This window comes from Cottoperca gobio, unplaced genomic scaffold, assembly GCF_900634415.1.
Source record: "Cottoperca gobio unplaced genomic scaffold, fCotGob3.1 fCotGob3_337arrow_ctg1, whole genome shotgun sequence".
In the NCBI taxonomy this organism is placed as follows: domain Eukaryota; kingdom Metazoa; phylum Chordata; class Actinopteri; order Perciformes; family Bovichtidae; genus Cottoperca; species Cottoperca gobio.
In genome coordinates, this window is record NW_021166940.1 from 81,640 (window position 1) to 103,999 (window position 22,360).

The 22,360-nt window shown below is 40.8% G+C and overlaps 2 protein-coding genes across 2 annotated transcripts; both read right to left on the bottom strand.

The window, feature by feature from the left end:
* Positions 1 to 1,977: 1,977 nt before the first annotated feature.
* LOC115005651 (M-phase phosphoprotein 6-like) lies at positions 1,978 to 4,353 on the bottom strand. The gene is made up of 5 exons (XM_029427575.1): positions 4,127 to 4,353; positions 3,316 to 3,428; positions 2,835 to 2,925; positions 2,382 to 2,482; positions 1,978 to 2,288 (listed from the first exon to the last, which is right to left on the bottom strand). Exons 1-5 carry the CDS (start codon positions 4,172 to 4,174, stop codon positions 2,156 to 2,158), a joined length of 486 nt encoding a protein of 161 aa, XP_029283435.1. The 5' UTR covers positions 4,175 to 4,353; the 3' UTR covers positions 1,978 to 2,155.
* Positions 4,354 to 6,655: 2,302 nt separating this feature from the next.
* On the bottom strand, positions 6,656 to 13,138 carry LOC115005652 (sorting nexin-20-like). The gene is made up of 3 exons (XM_029427576.1): positions 12,997 to 13,138; positions 12,345 to 12,472; positions 6,656 to 7,700 (listed from the first exon to the last, which is right to left on the bottom strand). The coding sequence occupies exons 1-3, from the start codon at positions 13,040 to 13,042 to the stop codon at positions 7,029 to 7,031; spliced, it is 846 nt and encodes a 281-aa protein (XP_029283436.1). The 5' UTR covers positions 13,043 to 13,138; the 3' UTR covers positions 6,656 to 7,028.
* Positions 13,139 to 22,360: the final 9,222 nt, after the last annotated feature.

The following is a 22,360-nucleotide window of genomic DNA, read 5'->3' on the forward strand; positions in this document are numbered from 1 at the left end:
CTGTAGTTAGTTCACTGTCTGTGTCTGTAGTTAGTTCACTGTCTGTGTCTGTAGTTAGTTCACTGTCTGTAGTTAGTTCACTGTCTGTGTCTGTAGTTAGTTCACTGTCTGTGTCTGTAGTTAGTTCACTGTCTGTAGTTAGTTCACTGTCTGTGTCTGTAGTTAGTTCACTGTCTGTAGTTAGTTCACTGTCTGTGTCTGTAGTGAGTTCACTGTCTGTGTCTGTAGTTAGTTCACTGTCTGTGTCTGTAGTGAGTTCACTGTCTGTGTCTGTAGTTAGTTCACTGTCTGTGTCTGTAGTTAGTTCACTGTCTGTGTTTGTAGTGAGTTCACTGTCTGTGTCTGTAGTTAGTTCACTGTCTGTGTCTGTAGTGAGTTCACTGTTTGTGTCTGTAGTTAGTTCACTGTCTGTCTCTGTAGTTAGTTCACTGTCTGTGTCTGTAGTTAGTTCACTGTCTGTGTCTGTAGTGAGTTCACTGTCTGTCTCTGTAGTGAGTTCACTGTCTGTGTCTGTAGTTAGTTCACTGTCTGTGTCTGTAGTGAGTTCAGTCTGTGTCTGTAGTTAGTTCACTGTCTGTGTCTGTAGTGAGTTCACTGTCTGTGTCTGTAGTTAGTTCACTGTCTGTGTCTGTAGTGAGTTCACTGTCTGTGTCTGTAGTTAGTTCACTGTCTGTGTCTGTAGTTAGTTCACTGTCTGTGTCTGTAGTTAGTTCACTGTCTGTAGTTAGTTCACTGTCTGTGTCTGTAGTTAGTTCACTGTCTGTGTCTGTAGTTAGTTCACTGTCTGTAGTTAGTTCACTGTCTGTGTCTGTAGTGAGTTCACTGTCTGTGTCTGTAGTTAGTTCACTGTCTGTGTCTGTAGTTAGTTCACTGTCTGTGTCTGTAGTGAGTTCACTGTCTGTGTCTGTAGTTAGTTCACTGTCTGTGTCTGTAGTTAGTTCACTGTCTGTGTTTGTAGTGAGTTCACTGTCTGTGTCTGTAGTTAGTTCACTGTCTGTGTCTGTAGTGAGTTCACTGTTTGTGTCTGTAGTTAGTTCACTGTCTGTCTCTGTAGTGAGTTCACTGTCTGTGTCTGTAGTTAGTTCACTGTCTGTGTCTGTAGTGAGTTCACTGTCTGTCTGTAGTTAGTTCACTGTCTGTGTCTGTAGTTAGTTCACTGTCTGTGTCTGTAGTGAGTTCACTGTTTGTGTCTGTAGTTAGTTCACTGTCTGTCTCTGTAGTTAGTTCACTGTCTGTGTCTGTAGTTAGTTCACTGTCTGTGTCTGTAGTGAGTTCACTGTCTGTCTGTAGTTAGTTCACTGTCTGTGTCTGTAGTTAGTTCACTGTCTGTGTCTGTAGTGAGTTCACTGTCTGTGTCTGTAGTTAGTTCACTGTCTGTGTCTGTAGTGAGTTCACTGTCTGTGTCTGTAGTTAGTTCACTGTCTGTGTCTGTAGTTAGTTCACTGTCTGTGTCTGTAGTTAGTTCACTGTCTGTGTCTGTAGTTAGTTCACTGTCTGTCTGTAGTTAGTTCACTGTCTGTGTCTGTAGTTAGTTCACTGTCTGTGTCTGTAGTTAGTTCACTGTCTGTGTCTGTAGTTAGTTCACTGTCTGTGTCTGTAGTTAGTTCACTGTCTGTGTCTGTAGTGAGTTCACTGTCTGTGTCTGTAGTTAGTTCACTGTCTGTGTCTGTAGTTAGTTCACTGTCTGTGTCTGTAGTTAGTTCACTGTCTGTGTCTGTAGTTAGTTCACTGTCTGTCTGTAGTTAGTTCACTGTCTGTGTCTGTAGTTAGTTCATTGTCTGTGTCTGTAGTTAGTTCACTGTCTGGATAAGAGCGTCCGATAAATTACATGTAATGTATTACTTAATATCACATTTGACCTTATTTCTGTATATTTAGATATTGGTCTTTTTAAATAAAAATGTTTTTCTTGTGTAAATAGAAACAAATCATTTGTCTAGACAGACAGACAGAATAATATAAACACAGGAAGCATGAATAGCTGAACTCTGCATTTAATGAATCATGCAGACTGTAAAACATCACATGTTCATCACGCTTCTTTAAAAACCAGATGTACAACATCCAAACATGCTGCTCGCTGAGTTCCTCTGGAGGTTCTGCGAACATTATTCTGAGTCATAAAAATAAAAATAAAGTCCGTCCCACGCCGGGTTCAGTCCTGAGGTTTCAGAAAAACTCTCTTTGTGTCGCTTTCCACCACGTTGCTGTTGACGTCTGCCGACACCGCCGCTCTCTCACGCTTCTTTGCAAACTTCTTCTTCATGCTTTCCACTAAACTCTCGTATCTGTGGAGAAGAAGACATTAACCAGCAGAACATGTGAACATTAATGAAGCTGCTTTCTTTAAACTAAATACTTATGTATTAATTATTGTTTACCTGAGAGCCATCTCTTCATCGGTGACGTCCGTCTGCATCCGGCTCACCTCCTCTTCTTCCTCTTCTTCTTCTTCTTTGGGATTCATCAGAAGCATCAGCTTCTGTGACCGACGGCAAACAACACAACCGTCAGTGTTTAAATAAAGTGTATTCATATTCAACACTTCATCTTCAGGAGAAGTTTTTGTGTTTGAAAGACTTTAACCACAGAACTCAGGAAGTTACTGGAGCTGCGGCCAAAGTCTATACATTTATACATTTTAGATTACATTAATTTAGATTACATTAATTTAGATTACATTATAGATTAATTTAGATGTTTGTAGGAGCAAAACTAAAAACTGGTTCAAGATAAACAAACATTTATATTCCTGACAAACTATTCTGCCGTGTCCCTGAACGCATCATGAGGAGCAACAGACTAAAGAGTGAAAGCAGAAAAGTGAAGCTGACCTCCACTTCAGGATTAAAACCCTTGAAGGAGATACGACCGTACTTCAGATCTTCACAGGGAACAAAACTCTTCTCCTCGATGATCAAGTTCCTGAGAGGGAGAAACAACAACATTATACATTAATATAATTATGATTGAGACTTCATATCTGTGCCGTGGAAACATTCGTCTGTGTGTCTGTCGCTATTCTTAGAAAAAGAAAATATACTATGATCAATATAATAAAAGATAAGGCTGAGAATACTTTCTGCAGTTATCCAAATAAAGTCTATTTCTCCTTTTGTCTTTCCGAGGCAACGTGTCCTGACGGAGATCTTGCAGATCATTGTTTTGAAAAGAGAAATAAAGTATTTATTTTCAGCCTAACTGTGTGCTGCACATAAATATGTTTGTTTTCGCCTGCGTTCTTCACACACTTTGAGAATTTCAATGAAGAGGAAAAAGTCCTGAAGCTTTTTGCATGCAGCAGCAAACACGTACTCTTTAGCTTTAAACTCTGGCAGGTCCAGATACCAATGTTCATCACTGATGATCCTCTTCTCATCTTCCTCCAGTTGCTTCTTCGTCTCAGCATCCAGACCTCTCTGCATGAACTGTGCAAACAAACCAGAGCGCACACATTTATATATATATTATATATAATATAACTGGTATAAGCAAACGTCAAAAATATATAAAATATAAAAGCATTTATTAAATTTATTATAAATTATTCTTCCTTAAAGATTTTAGAGTTTAAAAATGTGACAGTCTTAACATATTCATTACATTTGTTATTATTACGTTACGTATTATTACGTTTGTTATTTATGCATATAAAATATACAACGTATATGCAATAAGTTTACAATGAATTCAAAGTTATATTTATCATGTTCAAAACATTTTTACTCAATTTTAATATTATTAGTTTTACCAAATATATAATCTAATCTTTCTTTCGAGTCCAAAAACTCAACTCAATGTATTCAATGCTAAAAAATAAATGCGATAAATTGCAAAAATGACATTTGTTTTCAGAGATAATTGATAAATTGTTTGAGGTTATAAATTGTCTTGAATGTAAGAGCACTTTGGTAGCTCAATGATATGCCGAATTAATAACCGTTTTAAACTTTACAGAAAGATGTATAACACTTAAGTTTACCACGAGATAGTGCTTTAAAAACAAACCGTAAACTAATTATTGTGAGATTTCTGAGTGAAGTTTGGAATGGCTTCCTACCGGGAGAGCTAAAGCTAGCTGCCTCACGCGAGTTAGCGCGAGTCTCTGTCCGTTAGCTTCACTTACCTTCATGCGCAGGAGGTTTTTGGAGAGTTTCACGGAGTCGTTCGCCATTTTATTAAACAGTTTACCAGAAAATAACAAACTAAACTACAGTAGGACAGTTTGAAGAGTAATTCTGAGGCTAAATGCTAAATGCACGCGCAGAGCGGATCCACGCAGCTGCTGTGAAAATCAGACAGAAGCAGTCGAACATGGAGCAGATTTGATCAGTCAGGAGGCCGGCTAATCGAGCCCCGATATTCACGGTGCTAATATTATATTCAATGATTACAAGAATAAAGACGTAACTTAACGAGAAAAAGTCATATTCCATGAAAAATATTCGTAATATTACAAGATATTTCAAGAAAATAAGTCGTAATATTACGAGAATAAAGTCTTAATTTAATAAGAATAAAGTAATAACTTTTCAAGGTAAAAACAGACATATTACAATGATATATTTAATGATAATAAAGTTATAATAGTTCAAGAAAACAAGTTGAATTATTACAAGAATAAAGTCGTAGTTTAATAAGAATAAAGTCATAATATTTCAATAAAGAAACAAATAATATTACAACAGACATATCCTGGTAAAATAAAGGCTAATAAATATTATTAAAAAAACAAGAATACAGTTTTTATTTAATGACAACAAAGTCAAAATATAGAAGTTGTAATATTACGAGAATAAAATATACTCCATCGTCTAATCATTGATATTAAAGAAAAGAAAAATATCTTATATTTGTACAGATCTAAATCTAAAAGAGTTCTGTCTTTATGGCTCATACATATTATATTAATAACAATAATACAAACAGACGTTTCAAAGTGTTTCACAAGACAATTAAGAGCAAATAAATGAACAAAAGTATTTATTTGGCAACTTGCTCACTTTTTTTCTTACGGACCAAAATCTAATTCTTCGAGTTCATAGCAGGTCATCCAGTGTAATCAATGTTCCACTGGATGATGTTTCTAATCATACTGGAGTAAACGTTATCTACTGCTACAAGGATCAATAAACTGCCAGAAGTTAACAACGTCTCTGAATAACAGAACAAATATTCTTGTCTTGTCTGTTTGTATTCAGCAGAGAGGCAGCTGGAGAAACTCCAGGAGTTTCAGTCTCTGTGGTGTTGAAATAAAGTGTCTGTCATGATGCAGCAACATGATGCAACGGCAGGATGCAGCACCAGGATGCAGCGACAGGATGCAGCGACATGATGCAGCGACATGATGCAACGGCAGGATGCAGCGACATGATGCAGCGACAGGATGCAGCACCAGGATGCAGCGATATGATGCAGCGACAGGATGCAGCACCAGGATGCAGCGACAGGATGCACCGACATGACGCAGCGACATGACGCACCGAAAGGACGCAGCGACAGGACGCAGCGACAGGATGCAGCGACATGATGCAACGGCAGGATGCAGCACCAGGATGCAGCGACATGATGCAGCGACATGATGCAGCGGCAGGATGCAGCGACATGATGCAGCGACAGGATGCAGCACCAGGATGCAGCGACAGGATGCAGCACCAGGATGCAGCGACAGGATGCAGCACCAGGATGCAGCGACAGGACGCAGCGACAGGACGCAGCGACATGACGCAGCGACATGACGCACCGAAAGGACGCAGCGACAGGACGCAGCGACAGGATGCAGCGACAGGACACAGCGACAGGATGCAGCGACATGATGCAACGGCAGGATGCAGCACCAGGATGCAGCGACAGGATGCAGCGACATGATGCAGCGACATGATGCAGCGGCAGGATGCAGCGACATGATGCAGCGACAGGATGCAGCACCAGGATGCAGCGACATGATGCAGCGACAGGATGCAGCACCAGGATGCAGCGACAGGATGCAGCACCAGGATGCAGCGACAGGATGCAGCACCAGGATGCAGCGACAGGACGCACCGACATGACGCAGCGACATGACGCACCGAAAGGACGCAGCGACAGGACGCAGCGACAGGATGCAGCGACATGATGCAACGGCAGGATGCAGCACCAGGATGCAGCGACAGGATGCAGCGACATGATGCAACGGCAGGATGCAGCGACATGATGCAGCGACAGGATGCAACACCAGGATGCAGCGACAGGATGCAGCGACAGGATGCAGCACCAGGATGCAGCGACAGGATGTACCGACATGACGCAGCGACATGACGCAGCGACAGGATGCAGCGACATGACGCAGCGACATGACGCACTGACAGGATGCAGCGACATGACGCACTGACAGGATGCAGCGACATGACGCACTGACAGGATGCAGCGACATGATGCAGCGACAGGATGCAGCACCAGGATGCAGCGACATGATGCAGCGACAGGATGCAGCGACATGACGCAGCGGCAGGACGCAATGAAGGATGCAGCGACATGATGCAGCGACATGACGCAGCGACAGGATGCAGCATTAGTTCCTCAGCAGCTTCACTTTATTCTCTGAATTGCACATTTAATAATAATAATAATACATTTTACTTGTATAGTGCTTCTCTAAAAACTCAAAGACGCTTGACAGAGTAAGACACAGAACATGAACTACTAACAAAGAGTTCAAAGGTTTTAAACTGTGAGGGAGTGACACCTTTACTTTTATTTAATAATCTAAAGACCTGATTAAATACAACGTAATTCATTCAAAATGATTTCAAACTTAAGATTTCAAGATTTATTAAACATATTTAACAACATATTTGACATCAATAAACCCGGACAAGCCAGCTGTGGAGGCCGCTCAGGTACGGAAGCCCTGAGCGGCCATGTTTCATTTCCTCTGTTCATCCCGTGATGACAATTTAATATTTTGTAGTTTCCTGGAGAAAAAGTGGAGTAAACAGAAAATATGCACTTGTTATCAGGGAGGACATAAATGTTTGAATCCTGGCCGTTCAGGTGAACTCGTGGATGACGACCTCCTTCAGGGAGCGGGAGGACACCCCCCCCCTCTCGGCGTCCCTGAGGACGCTCAGCTCCTCTTGCAGCTGAGCGACGGGACGTCCCAGCTGGTAGCCCAGGTCCACCAGCAGGTCCAGCAGCGAGGCGCGGTAGCCTTTCAGTCCGTAGCGCCGGGTAGCAGGCAGCGCTCTCTGCGCCGCGGCGAACGCCTCCTCTGGTTCCTCCAGGTCCCGGTAACAGACGGCGAGGGCGGAGAGGGTGGGCACGGTCAGGGTGGGCTTCTGCCACGGTAACAGCTTCTCCTCCACCTCTAACACCGTCTGCAGCTGCTCCACGGCGAGCGCGAACTGGCCCGCCCGCAGCAGACTGTGCGCCCACCGCTGCTCCTGCTCCGTGAAGAATCTGGCGAAATGAGGAGACCGTCGGACGCAGCGCGTTGCGTAAAGTTGAGCCAGATAGTCCTGGAGTGCGAGGCGGCGCTCTGAGATGATTTCAGGGCTGAAGTTCCCGCTCAGGTGTTTCCGGGGCAGCACCACCTCCTCCAGCTCCTCGCCAAACTCCTCCAGCAGTGTGTGGTGGAAGCGGGAAAAGTCGCTGTAACGGCGCTCCACGGACACGCGGCGGGAATCGAAGCTGCCGGAGCGCATCACCACGAGCTCATACACCTGCGCACGTGTCAGAAATAAACGTTAAATATTCAGTTTGACAGGAAGCCTGGAAGTCAAAAACAATTAATCTGCAAAGAATAAGAAAACAAATTTGTAAATATAAAGACAAATAAAATAAGTATTAATGTGTAAATATAAATATATATAAATAAAATAATAAATAATTAAATTCATTTATTTGGAAATATAAAGAGAAATAAATACAATAAAGAATACGTTTACGTGCTATTGTATTAGTATTAATACCAGTACTAATACATTCTAATACTGCAGGTGCTAGTGTATTAGTATTAATACCAGTACTGATACATACTAATACTGCAGGTGCTAGTGTAATAGTATTAGTACTAGTACTAATACATACTAATACTGCAGGAGCTAGTGTCATAGTATTAGTACCAGTACTAACACATACTAATACTGCAGGTGCTAGTGTATTAGTAATAGTACCAGTACTAATACATACTAAAACTACAGGTGCTAGTGTATTAGTACCAGTACTAATACATACTAATACTGCAGGTACTAGTGTAATAGTATTAGTACTAATACATACTAATACTGCAGGTACAAGTGTAATGGTATTAGTACTAATACATACTAATACTGCAGGTACTAGTATAATAGTACCAGTACTAATACATACTTATACTGCAAGTGCTAGTGTATTAGTATTAATACCAGTACTAATACATACTAATACTGCAGGTTCTAGTGTATTAGTATTAGTACCAGTACTAATACATACTAATACTGCAGGTGCTACTGTATTAGTATTAGTACCAGTACAAATACATACTAATACGGCAGGTGCTAGTATAATAGTATTAGTACTAATACATACTAATACTGCAGGTAATAGTGTATTAGTATTAGTACCAGTACTAACACATACTAATACTGCAGGTGCTAGTATATTAGTATTAGTACCAGTACTAACACATACTAATACTGCAGGTGCTAGTGTATTAGTATTAGTACCAGTACTAACACATACTAATACTGCATGTGCTAGTGTATTAGCATTAGTACCAGTACTAATACATACTAATACTGCAGGTACTAGTGTAATAGTATTAGTACTAATACATACTAATACTGCAGGTACAAGTGTAATAGTATTAGAACTAATACATACTAATACTGCAGGTTCTAGTGTATTAGCATTAGTATCAGTACTAATACATACTAATACTGCAGGTGCTAGTGTAATAGTATTCATATTAGTACTAATACATTGTAATACTGCAGGTGCTAGTGTATTAGTATTAATACCAGTACTGATACATACTAATACTGCAAGTACTAGTGTATTAGTATTAGTACCAGTACTAATACATACTAGTACTGCAGGTGCTAGTGTATTAGTATTAGTACCAGTACTAATACATACTAATACTGCAGGTGCTAGTGTATTAGCATTAGTACCAGTACTAATACATACTAATACTGCAGTTGCTAGTTTATTAGTATTAGTACCAGTACTAATACATACTAATACTGCAGGTACTAGTGTAATAGTATTTGTACTAACACTAATACATACTAATACTACAGGTACGAGTGTAATAGTATTAGTACTAATACATACTAATACTGCAGGTGCTAGTGTAATAGTATTAGTACCAGTACTAATACATACTAATACTGCAGGTACTAGTGTAATAGTATTAGTACTAATACATACTAATACTGCAGGTACAAGTGTAATAGTATTAGTACTAATACATACTAATACTGCAGGTTCTAGTGTATTAGCATTAGTACCAGTACTAATACATACTAATACTGCAGGTGCTAGTGTAATAGTATTCGTACTAATACATACTAATACTGCAGGTGCTAGTGTATTAGCATTAGTACCAGTACTAATACATACTAATACTGCAGGTGCTAGTGTAATAGTATTCATACTAATACATACTAATACTGCAGGTTCTAGTGTATTAGCATTAGTACCAGTACTAATACATTGTAATACTGCAGGTGCTAGTGTATTAGTATTAGTACTAATACATACTAATACTGCAGGTGCTAGTGTATTAGCATTAGTACCAGTACTAATACATACTAATACTGCAGGTGCTAGTGTAATAGTATTAGTACTAATACATACTAATACTACAGGTGCTAGTGTATTAGCATTAGTACCAGTACTAATACATACTAATACTACAGGTGCTAGTGTATTAGCATTAGTACCAGTACTAATACATACTAATACTGCAGGTACTAGTGTAATAGTATTAGTACTAATACATACTAATACTGCAGGTGCTAGTGTAATAGTATTAGTACTAATACATACTAATACTGCAGGTGCTAGTGTATTAGTATTAGTACCAGTACTGATACATACTAATACAGCAGGTTCTAGTGTATTAGCATTAGTACCAGTACTAATACATACTAATACTGCAGGTACTAGTGTAATAGTATTAGTACTAATACATACTAATACTGCAGGTAATAGTGTATTAGTACCAGTACTAATACATACTAATACTGCAGGTTCGAGTGTAGTAGCATTAGTACCAGTACTAATACATACTAATAATGCAGGTACTAGTGTAATAGTATTCGTATTAGTACTAATACATTGTAATACTGCAGGTGCTTGTGTATTAATATTAGTACCAGTACTAATACATACTAATACTACAGGTACTAGTGTAATAGTATTAGTACTAATACATACTAATACTGCAGGTGCTAGTGTAATAGTATTAGTACTAATACATACTAATACTACAGGTGCTAGTGTATTAGCATTAGTACCAGTACTAATACATACTAATACTGCAGGTGCGAGTGTAATAGTATGAGTACTAATACATACTAATACTGCAGGTGCTAGTGTATTAGTTTTAATACCAGTACTGATACATACTAATACTGCAGGTACTAGTGTATTAGTATTGATACCAGTACTGATACATACTAATACTGCAGGTGCTAGTGTATTAGTATTAGTACCAGTACTAACACATACTAATACTGCAGGTGCTCGTGTATTAGTATTAATACCAGTACTGATACATACTAATATTGCAGGTGCTAGTGTATTAGTATTAGTACCAGTACTAATACATACTAATACTGCAGGTGCTAGTGTATTAGTATTAATACCAGTACTGATACATACTAATACTGCAGGTACTAGTGTATTAGTATTAGTACTAATACATACTAGTACTGCAGGTGCTAGTGTATTAGTATTCGTACCAGTACTAATACATACTAATACTGCAGGTGCTAGTGTAATAGTATTAGTACTAGTACTAATACATACTAATACTGCAGGAGCTAGTGTCATAGTATTAATACCAGTACTGATACATACTAATACTGCAAGTACTAGTGTATTAGTATTAGTACCAGTACTAATACATACTAATACTGCAGGTGCTAGTGTAATAGTATTAGTACTAGTACTAATACATACTAATACTGCAGGAGCTAGTGTCATAGTATTAGTACCAGTACTAATACATACTAAAACTGCAGGTGCTAGTGTATTAGTATTAGTACCAGTACTGATACATACTAATACTGCAGGTGCTAGTGTATTAGTATTAGTACTAGTACTAACACATACTAATACTGCAGGTGCTAGTGTATTAGTATTAGTACCAGTACTAATACATACTTATACTGCAGGTGCTATTGTATTTGTATTAATACCAGTACTAATACATACTAATACTGCAGGTGCTAGTGTAATAGTTTTAGTACTAATACATACTAATATCGCATGTGCTAGTGTATTAGTATTAGTACTAACACATACTAATACTGCAGGTTCTAGTGTATTAGTATTAATACCAGTACTGATACATACTAATACTGCAAGTACTAGTGTATTAGTATTAGTACCAGTACTAATACATACTAATACTGCAGGTGCTAGTGTATTAGTATTAATACCAGTACTAATACATACTAATACTGTAGGTGCTAGTGTATTAGTATTAATACCAGTACTGATACATACTAATACTGCAAGTACTAGTGTATTAGTATTAGTACCAGTACTAATACATACTAGTACTGCAGGTGCTAGTGTATTAGTATTAGTACCAGTACTAATACATACTAATACTGCAGGTGCTAGTGTAATATTATTAGTACCAGTACTAATACATACTAATACAGCAGGTGCTAGTGTAATAGTATTTGTACCAGTACTAATACATACTAATACTGCAGGTGCTAGTGTAATAGTATTAGTACTAGTACTAATACATACTAATACTGCAGGAGCTAGTGTCATAGTATTAGTACTAATACATACTAATACTGCAGGTACTAGTTTAATAGTATTCGTACTAATACACACTAATACTGCAGGTGCTAGTGTATTAGTGTTAGTACCAGTACTAATACATACTAGTACTGCAGGTGCTAGTTTAATAGTATTCGTACTAATACACACTAAGACTGCAGGTACTGGTGTATTAGTATTAATACCAGTAATAACACATACTAATACTGCAGGTACTAGTGTATTAGTATTAATACCAGTAATAATACATACTAGTACTGCAGGTGCTAGTGTATCAGTATTAGTACCAGTACTAATACATACTAATACTGCAGGTACTCGTGTATTAGTATTCGTACTAGCATTAGTATTCTCACCACGTGTTTACTCAGAAACACTTGAACTGTTCGAGTCGACGAGATTTCAAAGAGCAGCCGGACGGGACGTTCTGTCTTCTTCTCTGAACGCAACTTCTGCTGCAGCTGCTGAGTGGTGAGACAGGGAGCTACACACACACACACACGCACACACACACGCACACACACACACGCACACACACACGCACACACACACACACACACACAGACACACGCACGCACACACACACACAGAGACACACACACATACACACACATGCACGCACAACACACACACACACAGACACACACACACAGAGACACACACACACACAGACACACACACACACAGACACACACACATACACACACACGCACGCACACACACACACACACAGAGACACACCACACATACACACACACACACGCACGCACGCACGCACACACACACAGACAGAGACACACACACACAGAGACACACACACAGACACCACCCACACCAGAGACACACACACACACAGACACACACAGAGACACACATTTATTTATTTATTCATTATTATTATTAGTATTATTAAAATAATCTGCAGAATAATTCATGTGAATTTTAACATGAAACTTCGTTTGCAAAGTGAAGCAGACGATGTGTTCAGGGACAGTAGTTAATACTAACCTGCACACATCAGGTCCATGTCAGAGCCTCCTGCTGTGTCTGCCATCACAGCTGAACATGCAACACATCAAAACACTTATTACACAATATAATACACTATAAATAAATATGATATAGAATATAAATAAATATGATATACATTATAAATAAATATGATATAGAATTTAAATAGATATTATATACAATAGAAATAAATATTATAAACAATAGAATAGAAATAAACATAATATAAAATCTATATAAGATCTTCTACTAGACTGTGAGAATATTGTTTCACTGAGTTTGTTACTAAGTTAAAGTGTATTGCTTTTAATAGGTGTCTGCTAAAGTGTACTTTGTTTACAAGTCTTGACTGCTCAGTGAGTTTCATTGTAAGCCATCAGTCAGACTCATCCTGCGGCTGATCACAGTGGGTTTGTTTAACACAGCTGTAGCCACCTGGGTAATTAAGTCTAAATTAAGGAAACAGCATTTGTTGGAGCGGCAGCCTCATCGGACGAAGACTCGGAGGACAAAGACAAAGGAGTCTTTAGCAGGAGTCTTCATGGGGAGGATAAGTGGGGGGGCACAGCCAACACTACTGGGCTAAGTATTTCGGTTTGCTTGCTCTTCCCTCTCCTTATTTAAATGCGTATATTTTCCATTCCCGTTCATGTGTCTTCTTGTAGATATTACTAGTGATGGCGAGATGAAGCTTCATGAAGCATTGAAGCTTTCCATCCAATTGGTTCACTCATGGTGCTTCATTTTGCTCCTACTGCACCATCAAGTGGACAATAGATGTAAAAACCGGCAGAGTGATTATAATGGCATGGCTTAGGTGTGAAGTAGTGATGGGCAAATGAAGCTTTTGTGAAGCACTGAAAATGGGTTCATTACTCGAAGCTTCAGGTTACAGTGACCTCTACTGGCGAAGTGCAAGGCTGCAGTGGATTTAAAGTATCTTTGCCTTGAAAATTCTTTGACGCACACATCTAATGTTTGAATATCATGTTCTATTTAAAAATGAAGATTGATGATTGTGTGTACATAATATAGAGAAGAGAGTGCTGGGGGGGAAAATGTGGGCTTTTTACGCCTTAAATGATAGTACAGTTTAGGGGAATGACATGCAGCAAATGGCCACTGGTCGGGACTCGAACCCCGGGCCACTGGAGCAAGCCTTTGAAAGTGGGTCGCCTGCTCTACGAGCTGCACCACCAGGGCTGGTCTTTAGTATGTGGGATGTACATTATTGTTTCAACAGATTTAGATTTGGTTTCTTTACTTGCTCACAGGGAAGATGATGCTGGCGTGCATAACAATTGTTTCACTAGTTGGCTGGCTCCATAATGATCCAATACAAACGCAATACCAACAACTCAACAGCAACAATGCATACTACGACAACAACCCACAATTTGCAGTTATATAAAGTGTTGATTATGAGGGGGATCAATTGCGGTTTGCTCCCACTCATATTTCGAATCGCACGCCAACCCCGCGAACTTGTTCCTGAATCAGTCACGTGGTACAGCAGGTTCTTGAGGCTTCAAAACGTCATCACATACGTCATCAACACAAGCTGTGGAAACTGCCGGTCAAGCCACTCGCAAGACTGAGTTCATCTCTGGCTACGTCTCCCATCAATCCCTCGACTTCCTTGCCCTCACTGAGACTTGGATCACACCTGATAACACTTCCACCCCTGCTGTGCTCTCTCCACAGCAACTCCTTCTTCTCCACTCGCCCAGAACCACTGGACGAGGAGGTGGCACTGGTCTGCTGATCTCTCCAAATGGAGTTTTTTCTCTTTATTCTTTGCCACCCTTCACCCACTCATCTTTCGAATTTCATGCAGTCACTGTAACAAAGCCGGTTACATTAAGCATTGTTGTTCTCTACCATCCTCCAGGTCCTTTGGGGGAGTTTTTGGAGGAATTGGACGTTCTCCTGTCCCTGAAAACGGCGTCCGCTCGTACTTCTCGGTGACTTCAACATCCAGTCAGAGAAGTCAACAGACTTAATATCTATCCTGTCTTCTTTTGCTCTCTCCCTGTGTCCGTCCCCTCCTACTCACAAAGCTGGATTGTCCTGGAGTTGTTATGTCTGTCTCTAGTTGGTGTACTGTCTGTCCCTGTAGTGCGTTCACGTATGTCCCGTAGTGAGTCACTGTCTGTCCCCTGTGTGAGTTCACGTCCCTGTAGTTAGTTCAATGTCTGCCCTGTAGGTAGTTCACTGTCCTGTCCCTGTAGTAGTTCACGGTCTGTCCCTGTTGTAGTTAGTTCAATGTCTGTCTCGTAGTTCGTTACGTCTGTCTCTGCCTAGTGATTCACTGTCTGTCTCCTGTAGTTATTCACTGTCCTATGTAGTAGTCAATGTGTCCCCTGTAGTAGTTCATGTTGTCCCTGTATTAGTTCATGTCTGTCTTGTAGTTAGTTCACTGTCTCTGTGTTAGTTATGTCATGTCTCTGTAGTGAGTTCACTGTCTGTCTCTGAGTTGGTTCACTGTCTGTCTCCAGTTATGTTTCTGTCTGTCCCGGTAGTTAGTTCCACGTCTGTCCCTGTAGTTAGTTCAATGTCTGAGTTCTGTAGTTAGTTCACTGTCTCTGTAGTGAGTTCACTGTCGTCTCTGTAGTGAGGGGGTTCACTGTTGGCTCTGTAGTTGTCACTGTCTGTCTCCAGTTAGTTACTGTCTGTCCTGTGTTAGTTCAACGTCTGTCCCTGTAGTTAGTTCACTTCTGTTTCTGTAGTTAGTCACTGCTTGTAGTGAGTTCACTGTCTGCTCTGTAGTTAGTCACATGGTGGTCCCTGTCGTAGTTCACTGTCTGTCCCTGTAGTTAGTTACTGTCTGTCCCTTAGGGAGTTTTACTGTCTGTCCCCGGTAGTTAGTTCACTGTCTGTCCCTGTAGTTAGTTCACTGTCTGTCACTGTAGTTAGTTCACGTCTGTCCCTGTAGTTAGTACTGTCTGTCTCTGTAGTTAGTGTAATGTCCTGTCTCTGTAGTGAGTCACTGTCTTGTCTCTGTAGTAGTTCACTGTATCTGTAGTTCTAGTCAATGTCTGTCCTGTAGTTAGTTCACTGTCTGTCCCGTAGTTAGTTCACTGTCTGTCCTTGTAGTTTTAGGTTCACTGTTCTCTGTAGGTAGTTCACTGTCTGGCTATGTAGTGAGTCACTGTCTGCTCGTTAGTTAGTTCACCGTCTGTCCCTGTAGTTAGTTCACTGTCTGTCTCAGTTGTTTACGTCTTGTCCCTGTAGTTAGTTACCGTCTGTCCCTGTAGTTAGTTCACTGTCTGCTCTGGAGTTAGTTCACGTCTCTGTAGTGAGTTCACTGTCTGCTCTGTTAGTTAGTCACTGTCTGTCCCTGTGTTCGTTCACTGTCGCCTGAAGTTAGTTCACTGTCTGTCACTTGTAGTTAGTTCACTGTCTCTGTAGTAGTTCACTGTCTGTCTGTAGTTCGTCACTGTCTGTCTCTGTAGTTAGGTCAACTGTCTGTTCCCGGTAGTTAGTTCACTGTCTGTCTCTGTAGTTACTTCAACTGTCTGTCCTGTAGTTAAGTTCACTGTCGGTCTCTGTAGTGAGTTTCACTGTCTGTCTTGTAGTTAGTTCACTGTCTCTGTAGTTAGTTCACTGTCTGTCCTGTAGTTAGTCACCGTCTGTCCCTGTAGTATTCACTGTCTGTCTCTGTAGTAGTTCACTGTCTGTCTCCAGTTAGTTTTACTGTCTGTCCCTGTCGTTAGTTCACCGTATGTACCTGTTAGTAGGTCACTGTCGTCTCTGTAGTTAGTTCCACTGTCTCTGTAGTGAGTTCACTGTCTTCTCTGAGTTAGTTCCACGGTCTGTCCCTGTAGTTTGTTCACTGTTCTGTCCCTGCAGTTGTCATGCTGTCCCTGTAGTAGTTCACTGTCTCTATGATAGTAGTTCAAGTTGTCTCTGTAGTAGTTCACTGTCTGTCTCTGTAGTTAGTTCATGGTCTGTAACTGTAGTTAGTTCACTGTTCTGATGTCGGTAGTTACTTCACTGTATGTCACTGTAGGTAGATTCCAATGTCTGTCTCGGTAGTGAGTTCACTTCTGTTCTGTTAGTTAGTTCACTGTATCTGTAGTTAGTTCACTGTATGTCCCTGAGTTAGTTCACTGTCGTCCCGGTAGTTAGTTCACTGTCTGTCATTGAGTTCGTTCATTGCTCTGTAGTTAGTTCATCTGTCTGTCTCTGTAGGAGTTCACTGCTGCTCTGTAGTTAGTTAACCGTATGTCCTGTAGTTAGTTAATGTCTGTCCCTGGTAGTTAGTTCACGTCGCTCCCTGTATTAGTTCACTGTTGTTGTTAGTTTCACTGTCTGTGTCTGTAGTTAGTTCACTGTCTGTGTATGTAGTTAGTTCACGGCTGTTGTCTGTAGTTAGTTCACGTATGTAGTTAGTTCACTGTCTGTGATGTAGTTAGTGCATGTCTGTGTCTGAGTTTAGTTCACGGTCTCTGTAGTTAGTTCACTGTCTGTCCCTGCAGTTAGTTCACTGTCTGTCCCTGTGTTAGTCACGTCTCTGCTAGTTAGTTCATGTCTGTATCTGTTAGATAGTTCACTGTATGTCTCGGTAGTTAGTTACACATGTCTGTCCCTGTAGTAGTTAGTTCACGCTGTCTCTGTAGTACTCACTGTCGGTCACTGTAGTTAGTTCCACTGTCTGTCTCTGTAGTTAGTTTTACTGTCTGTCTCTTAGTGGTTCACGTCTGTTCTGTAGTTAGTATTCACTGTCTTGTAGTTAGTCACTGTAATGTCCCTGTTAGTTAGTTCACTGTCTGTCATTGTAGTTAGTTCATTGTCTTGTAGTTAGTTCCACTGTCTGTATCGTATGGTTCACGGTTGTTATGTAGTGAGTTCACCGTCTGTCCTGTAGTTAGTCACTGTCTGTCCCAGTTAGTTTACGCTGTCCCTGTTGTAGTTAGTTCACCGTCTGTCCCTGTAGGTTGTTCATGTCTGTCTATTAGTTAGTTCACGTCTCTGTAGTGAGTTCATATAGTCCCTGTAGTAGTTCACTGTCTGGTCCTTTGTAGTTGTTCACTGTCTCTGAGTTAGTTCACTGTCTGTATCTGTAGTTAGTTCACTGTCTGTCCTTGTAGTTAGTTTCACTGTATCTGTAGTTAGTCACTGTCTCTGTAGTTAGTCACTGTCTGTCGCTTGTAGTTAGTTCACTTGTCTCTGTAGTGAGTTCACTGTTGTCCTGTAGGAGTTCACTGTGTCTCTGTAGTTAGTTCACTGTCTGTATCTGTTGTAGTTAGTTTCACTGTCTATGTAGTGAGTTCATGTCATGTCCCTGTAGTGAGTTCAATGTCTGGTCTATGTAGTTGTTCACTGTCGGTCCCTGTAGTTAGTTCACTGTCTGTCCCGTAGTTAGTTCCACGTCTCTGTAGTTAGCTTCAGGTCGGTCTCTGTAGTTAGTGCATGTAGTCCCTAGTAAGTTAGTTCATTTTCCTGTCTCTGTAGTTAGTCCTGTATGTCCCTGTAGTTAGTCATTGTCTGTCTCTGTAGTGAGGTCACGGTCTGTCTCTGTAGTTAGTTCACCGTCTGTCCTGTAGTTAGTTCTTACTGTCTGTCCCTGTAGTGAGTTTACTGTCTGTCCCTGTAGTTATTTCACTGTCTGTCCTGAGTTAGTTCACTGTCTGGCCGGTAGTTAGGTTTACTGTATGTCCCTGTAGTAGTTCACCCGTCTGTCCCTGTAGTTAGTTCACTGTCTGTCTCTGTTAGTTGGTTTACTGTCTGTCCCTGTAGTTAGTTAACCGTCTTGTCCCTGTAGTTAGTTCACTGTCTGTCTTCTAGTTAGTTATCTGTCTGTCCCTGTAGTTTTAGTTCACCGTCTGTCCCTGTAGTTGTTCACTGTCTGTCCCTGGTAGTGAGTTCACTGTCCCTGTAGTTAGTTCACTGTCTGTCCCTGTAGTTAGTGCACTGTACTGTCCCTTGTAGTTAGTTCACCGTTTGTCCTGTAGTTAGTTCACTGTCTGTCTCTGTAGTAGTTTACTTGTCTGTCTCTGTAGGAGTTCACTGTCTGTCTATGTAGTTAGTTCACGTCTCTGTAGTTAGTTCAATGTCTGTCCTGTAGTTAGTTCACTGTCTGTCCCCTGTAGTAGTTCACTGTCTGTCCTTGAGTAGTTCACGTCTCTGTAGTTAGTTCATTGTCGTCTATGTAGTGAGTTCAATGTCTGTCTCTGTAGTTAGTTCACTGTCTGTCTCCAGTTAGTGTACTGTCTGTCACTGTAGTTAGTTCACGTCTGTCACTGTAGTTAGTTCACTGTCGTTTCTGTAGTTAGTTCATGTCTCTGTAGTGAGTTCACGTCTTGTCTCTGTTGTAGGAGTTCCCCTGTCTGTCTACTGTAGTTAGTTCACTGCTGTCTCCAGTTAGTTACTGTCTGTCCCTGTAGTAGTTCACGTATGTCCCGGTAGTTAGTTCACGTCTGTTTCGTAGTTAGTTCACTGTCTCTGTAGTGAGTCATGTCTGTCTCTGTAGTTAGTTTCCACGGTCTGTACCTGTAGAGTCACTGTCTGTCCTGTAGTTAGTTTACTGTCTGTCCCTTTGTAGTGAGTTCCTGTCTGTCTGTAGTTAGTTCACTGTCTGTCCCTGTAGTTAGTCACTGCTGTCTATGTAGTGGAGTTCAAGTCTGTCTCTGTATTAGTTCACCGTCGGGCACGTAAGTTAGTTCAATGTCTGTCTCCAGTTAGTTTACTGTCTGTCCCTGTAGTTAGTTCACCGTCTGTCCCTGTAGTAGTCACTGTTGTCTCTGTAGTTAGTTCACTGTTCTGTAGTGAGTTCAATGTTGTCTCTGAGTAGTCATGTCATGTCCCTGTAGTTTCGTTTCACTGTCTGCCCTGCAGTTAGTCACTGTTCTGTCACGGTAGTTAGTTCACTGTCTCGGTAGGTTTAGTCACTGTCTGTCTCTGTAGTTAGTTCACTGTATGTCTCTGTAGTTAGTCACGTATGTCCCTGTAGTTAGTTCACTGTCTGTCTCTGTAGGTTACTTCATGTCTGCCCTGTAGTTGGTTCACGGTCTGTCTAGGTAGTGAGTTCACTGTATGTCTCTGAGTTAGTTCACTTCTCTGTAGTTAGTAACTGTCTGTCCAGGTAGTTAGTCACCGTCGTCCCTTGTAGTTAGTTCACTGGCTGTTCTCTGTAGTTAGTTCAATGTCTTGTCTCCAGTAGTTACTGTCTGTCCCTGTAGTTAGTTCACCTCTGTCCCGTAGGGTAGTTCACTGTCTGTCTCTGTAGTTCGTCACTGTATCTGTAGTGAGTTCACTGTTGCTCTCTGTTAGGTAGTTCACTGTCTGTCCCTGTAGTGCGTTCATGTCTGTCCCTGCCAGTTAGTTCACTGTCTGTCCCTGTAGTTAGTCAATGTCTCTGTGTTAGTTCACGGTCTGGCTCTGTGTTTAGTTCACTGTCTGTCTCTGTAGTTAGTTCACTGTCTGTACTGTAGTTAGTTCACGTCTGGGTATTGCTAGTTACTTCACTGTCTGTTCCCGTAGTTAGTTCACTGTCTGTCTCGGTATTGAGTTACTGTCTGTCTCTGTAGTTAGTTCACTGTCCTCGGTAGTTGTTACTGTCGGCCCTGTTGTAGTTTAGGCACTGTCTGTCCCCTGTAGTTACGTTCACTGTCTGTCCTTGGTTTTAAGTTTTTTAGTTCATTGTCTCTGTGTTAGTTCACTGTCTGTCTCTGTAGTGAGTTCACTGTCGGTCTATGTAGTTAGTTCACAGTGTCCCTTGTAGTTAGTTTACTGGCCTGTCCTGTAGTTAGTTCACCGTCTGTCCCTGTAGTTAGGTCACTGTCTGTGTTAGGTCACTGTCTGTGTATGTAGTTAGTTCACTGTCTGTGTCTGTAGTTAGTTAGTCACTGTCTGTGTCTGTAGTTAGTTCACTGTCTGTAGTTAGGTCACTGTCTGTGTCTGTAGTTAGTTCACTGTCTGAGTCTGTAGTAGTTCACTGTCTGTAGTTAGTTCAATGTCGTGTCGGTAGGAAGTTCATGTCTGTGTCTGTAGTTGTTCACGTCTGTGTCTGTAGTGAGTTCAATGTATGTGTCTGTAGTAGTTCACTGTCTGGTCTGTAGTTAGTTCCACTTGTCTGTGTTTGTAGTGAGGTTCACTGGCTGTGTCTGAGTTAGTTTTCACTGTCTGTGTCTGTAGTGAGTTAACGTTTGTGTCTGCTAGTTAGTCATGTTCTGTCTCTGTAGTAGTTAGTTCACTGTCTGGTATGTAGTTAGTCACTGTCGTGTATGTAGTGCGTTCACTGTCTGTCTCGTAGTGGTTCACTGTCTGTGGTCTGTAGTTAGTTCACGTCTGTGTCGTAGTGAGTCAGTCTGTGTCTGTAGTTAGTTCACTGTCTTGTGTATGTAGTGAGTTCACTGTCGTGTCTGTAGTTAGTTCCACTGTCTGTGTCTGTAGTGAGGGCACTGTCTGTGTCTGTAGTTGTTCACTGTATGTGTCTGTAGTTAGTCACTGTCTGTGTCTGTAGTTAGTTACGTCTGTTGTAGTTAGTTTAGTCATGTTCTGTGTCTGTATTAGTTCACTGTCTGTGTCTTGTAGTTAGTTCACTGTCTGTGTTAATTAGTTCAATGTCTGTTGTCTTAGTGAGTTCACTGTCTGTGTTCTGTAGTTAGTTCACGTCTGGTCTGTAGGAGTCACTGTCTGTCTGTAGTTAGGGTTCACTGTCTGGTCTGTAGTTAGTTCACTGTCTGTGTTGTAGTGAGTTCACTGTATGGGATCTGTAGTTAGTTCACTGTCTGTGTCTGTAGAGTGAGTTCACTGTTGTTGTCTGTAGGTTAGTTCCTGTCTGTCTTGTAGTTAGTTCACTGTCTGCTGTCTGTAGTTAGTTCCAATGTCTGTGTGTAGTGAGTTAACTGTCTGGGTCGTAGTTAGTCACGGTCTGTGTATTGTAAGTGAGTTCACTGTCTGTGTCTGTATTGTTCACGTCTGTGTCTGTAGTGCGTTCACTGTTCTGATGTCTGTAGTTAGTTCACTGTCTGTGTCTGTAGTTAGTTCACTGTCTGTGTCTGTGTAGTTCACTGTCTGCTGTAGTTAGTTCACTGTCTGTGTTGTAGTAGTTATTGTCTGTGTCGTAGTTAGTTCACTGTCTGGTAAGAGCGCCGATTTATAATTACATGTAATGGATTACTGAATATCACATTTGACCCTATTTCTGTATATTTTTAGATATTGGTTCTTGTAAATAAAAACTGTTTTCTTGTGTATTGTAAATAGAAACAAATCATTTGTCTAGACAGAAAGACAGAATATATTAAACACAGGAAGACATGAATAGCTGACTCGCATTTAATGAATCATGCAGACTGTAAAACATACATTGTTCATCACGCTTCTTTAAAAAACAGATGTACAACTCAAACAT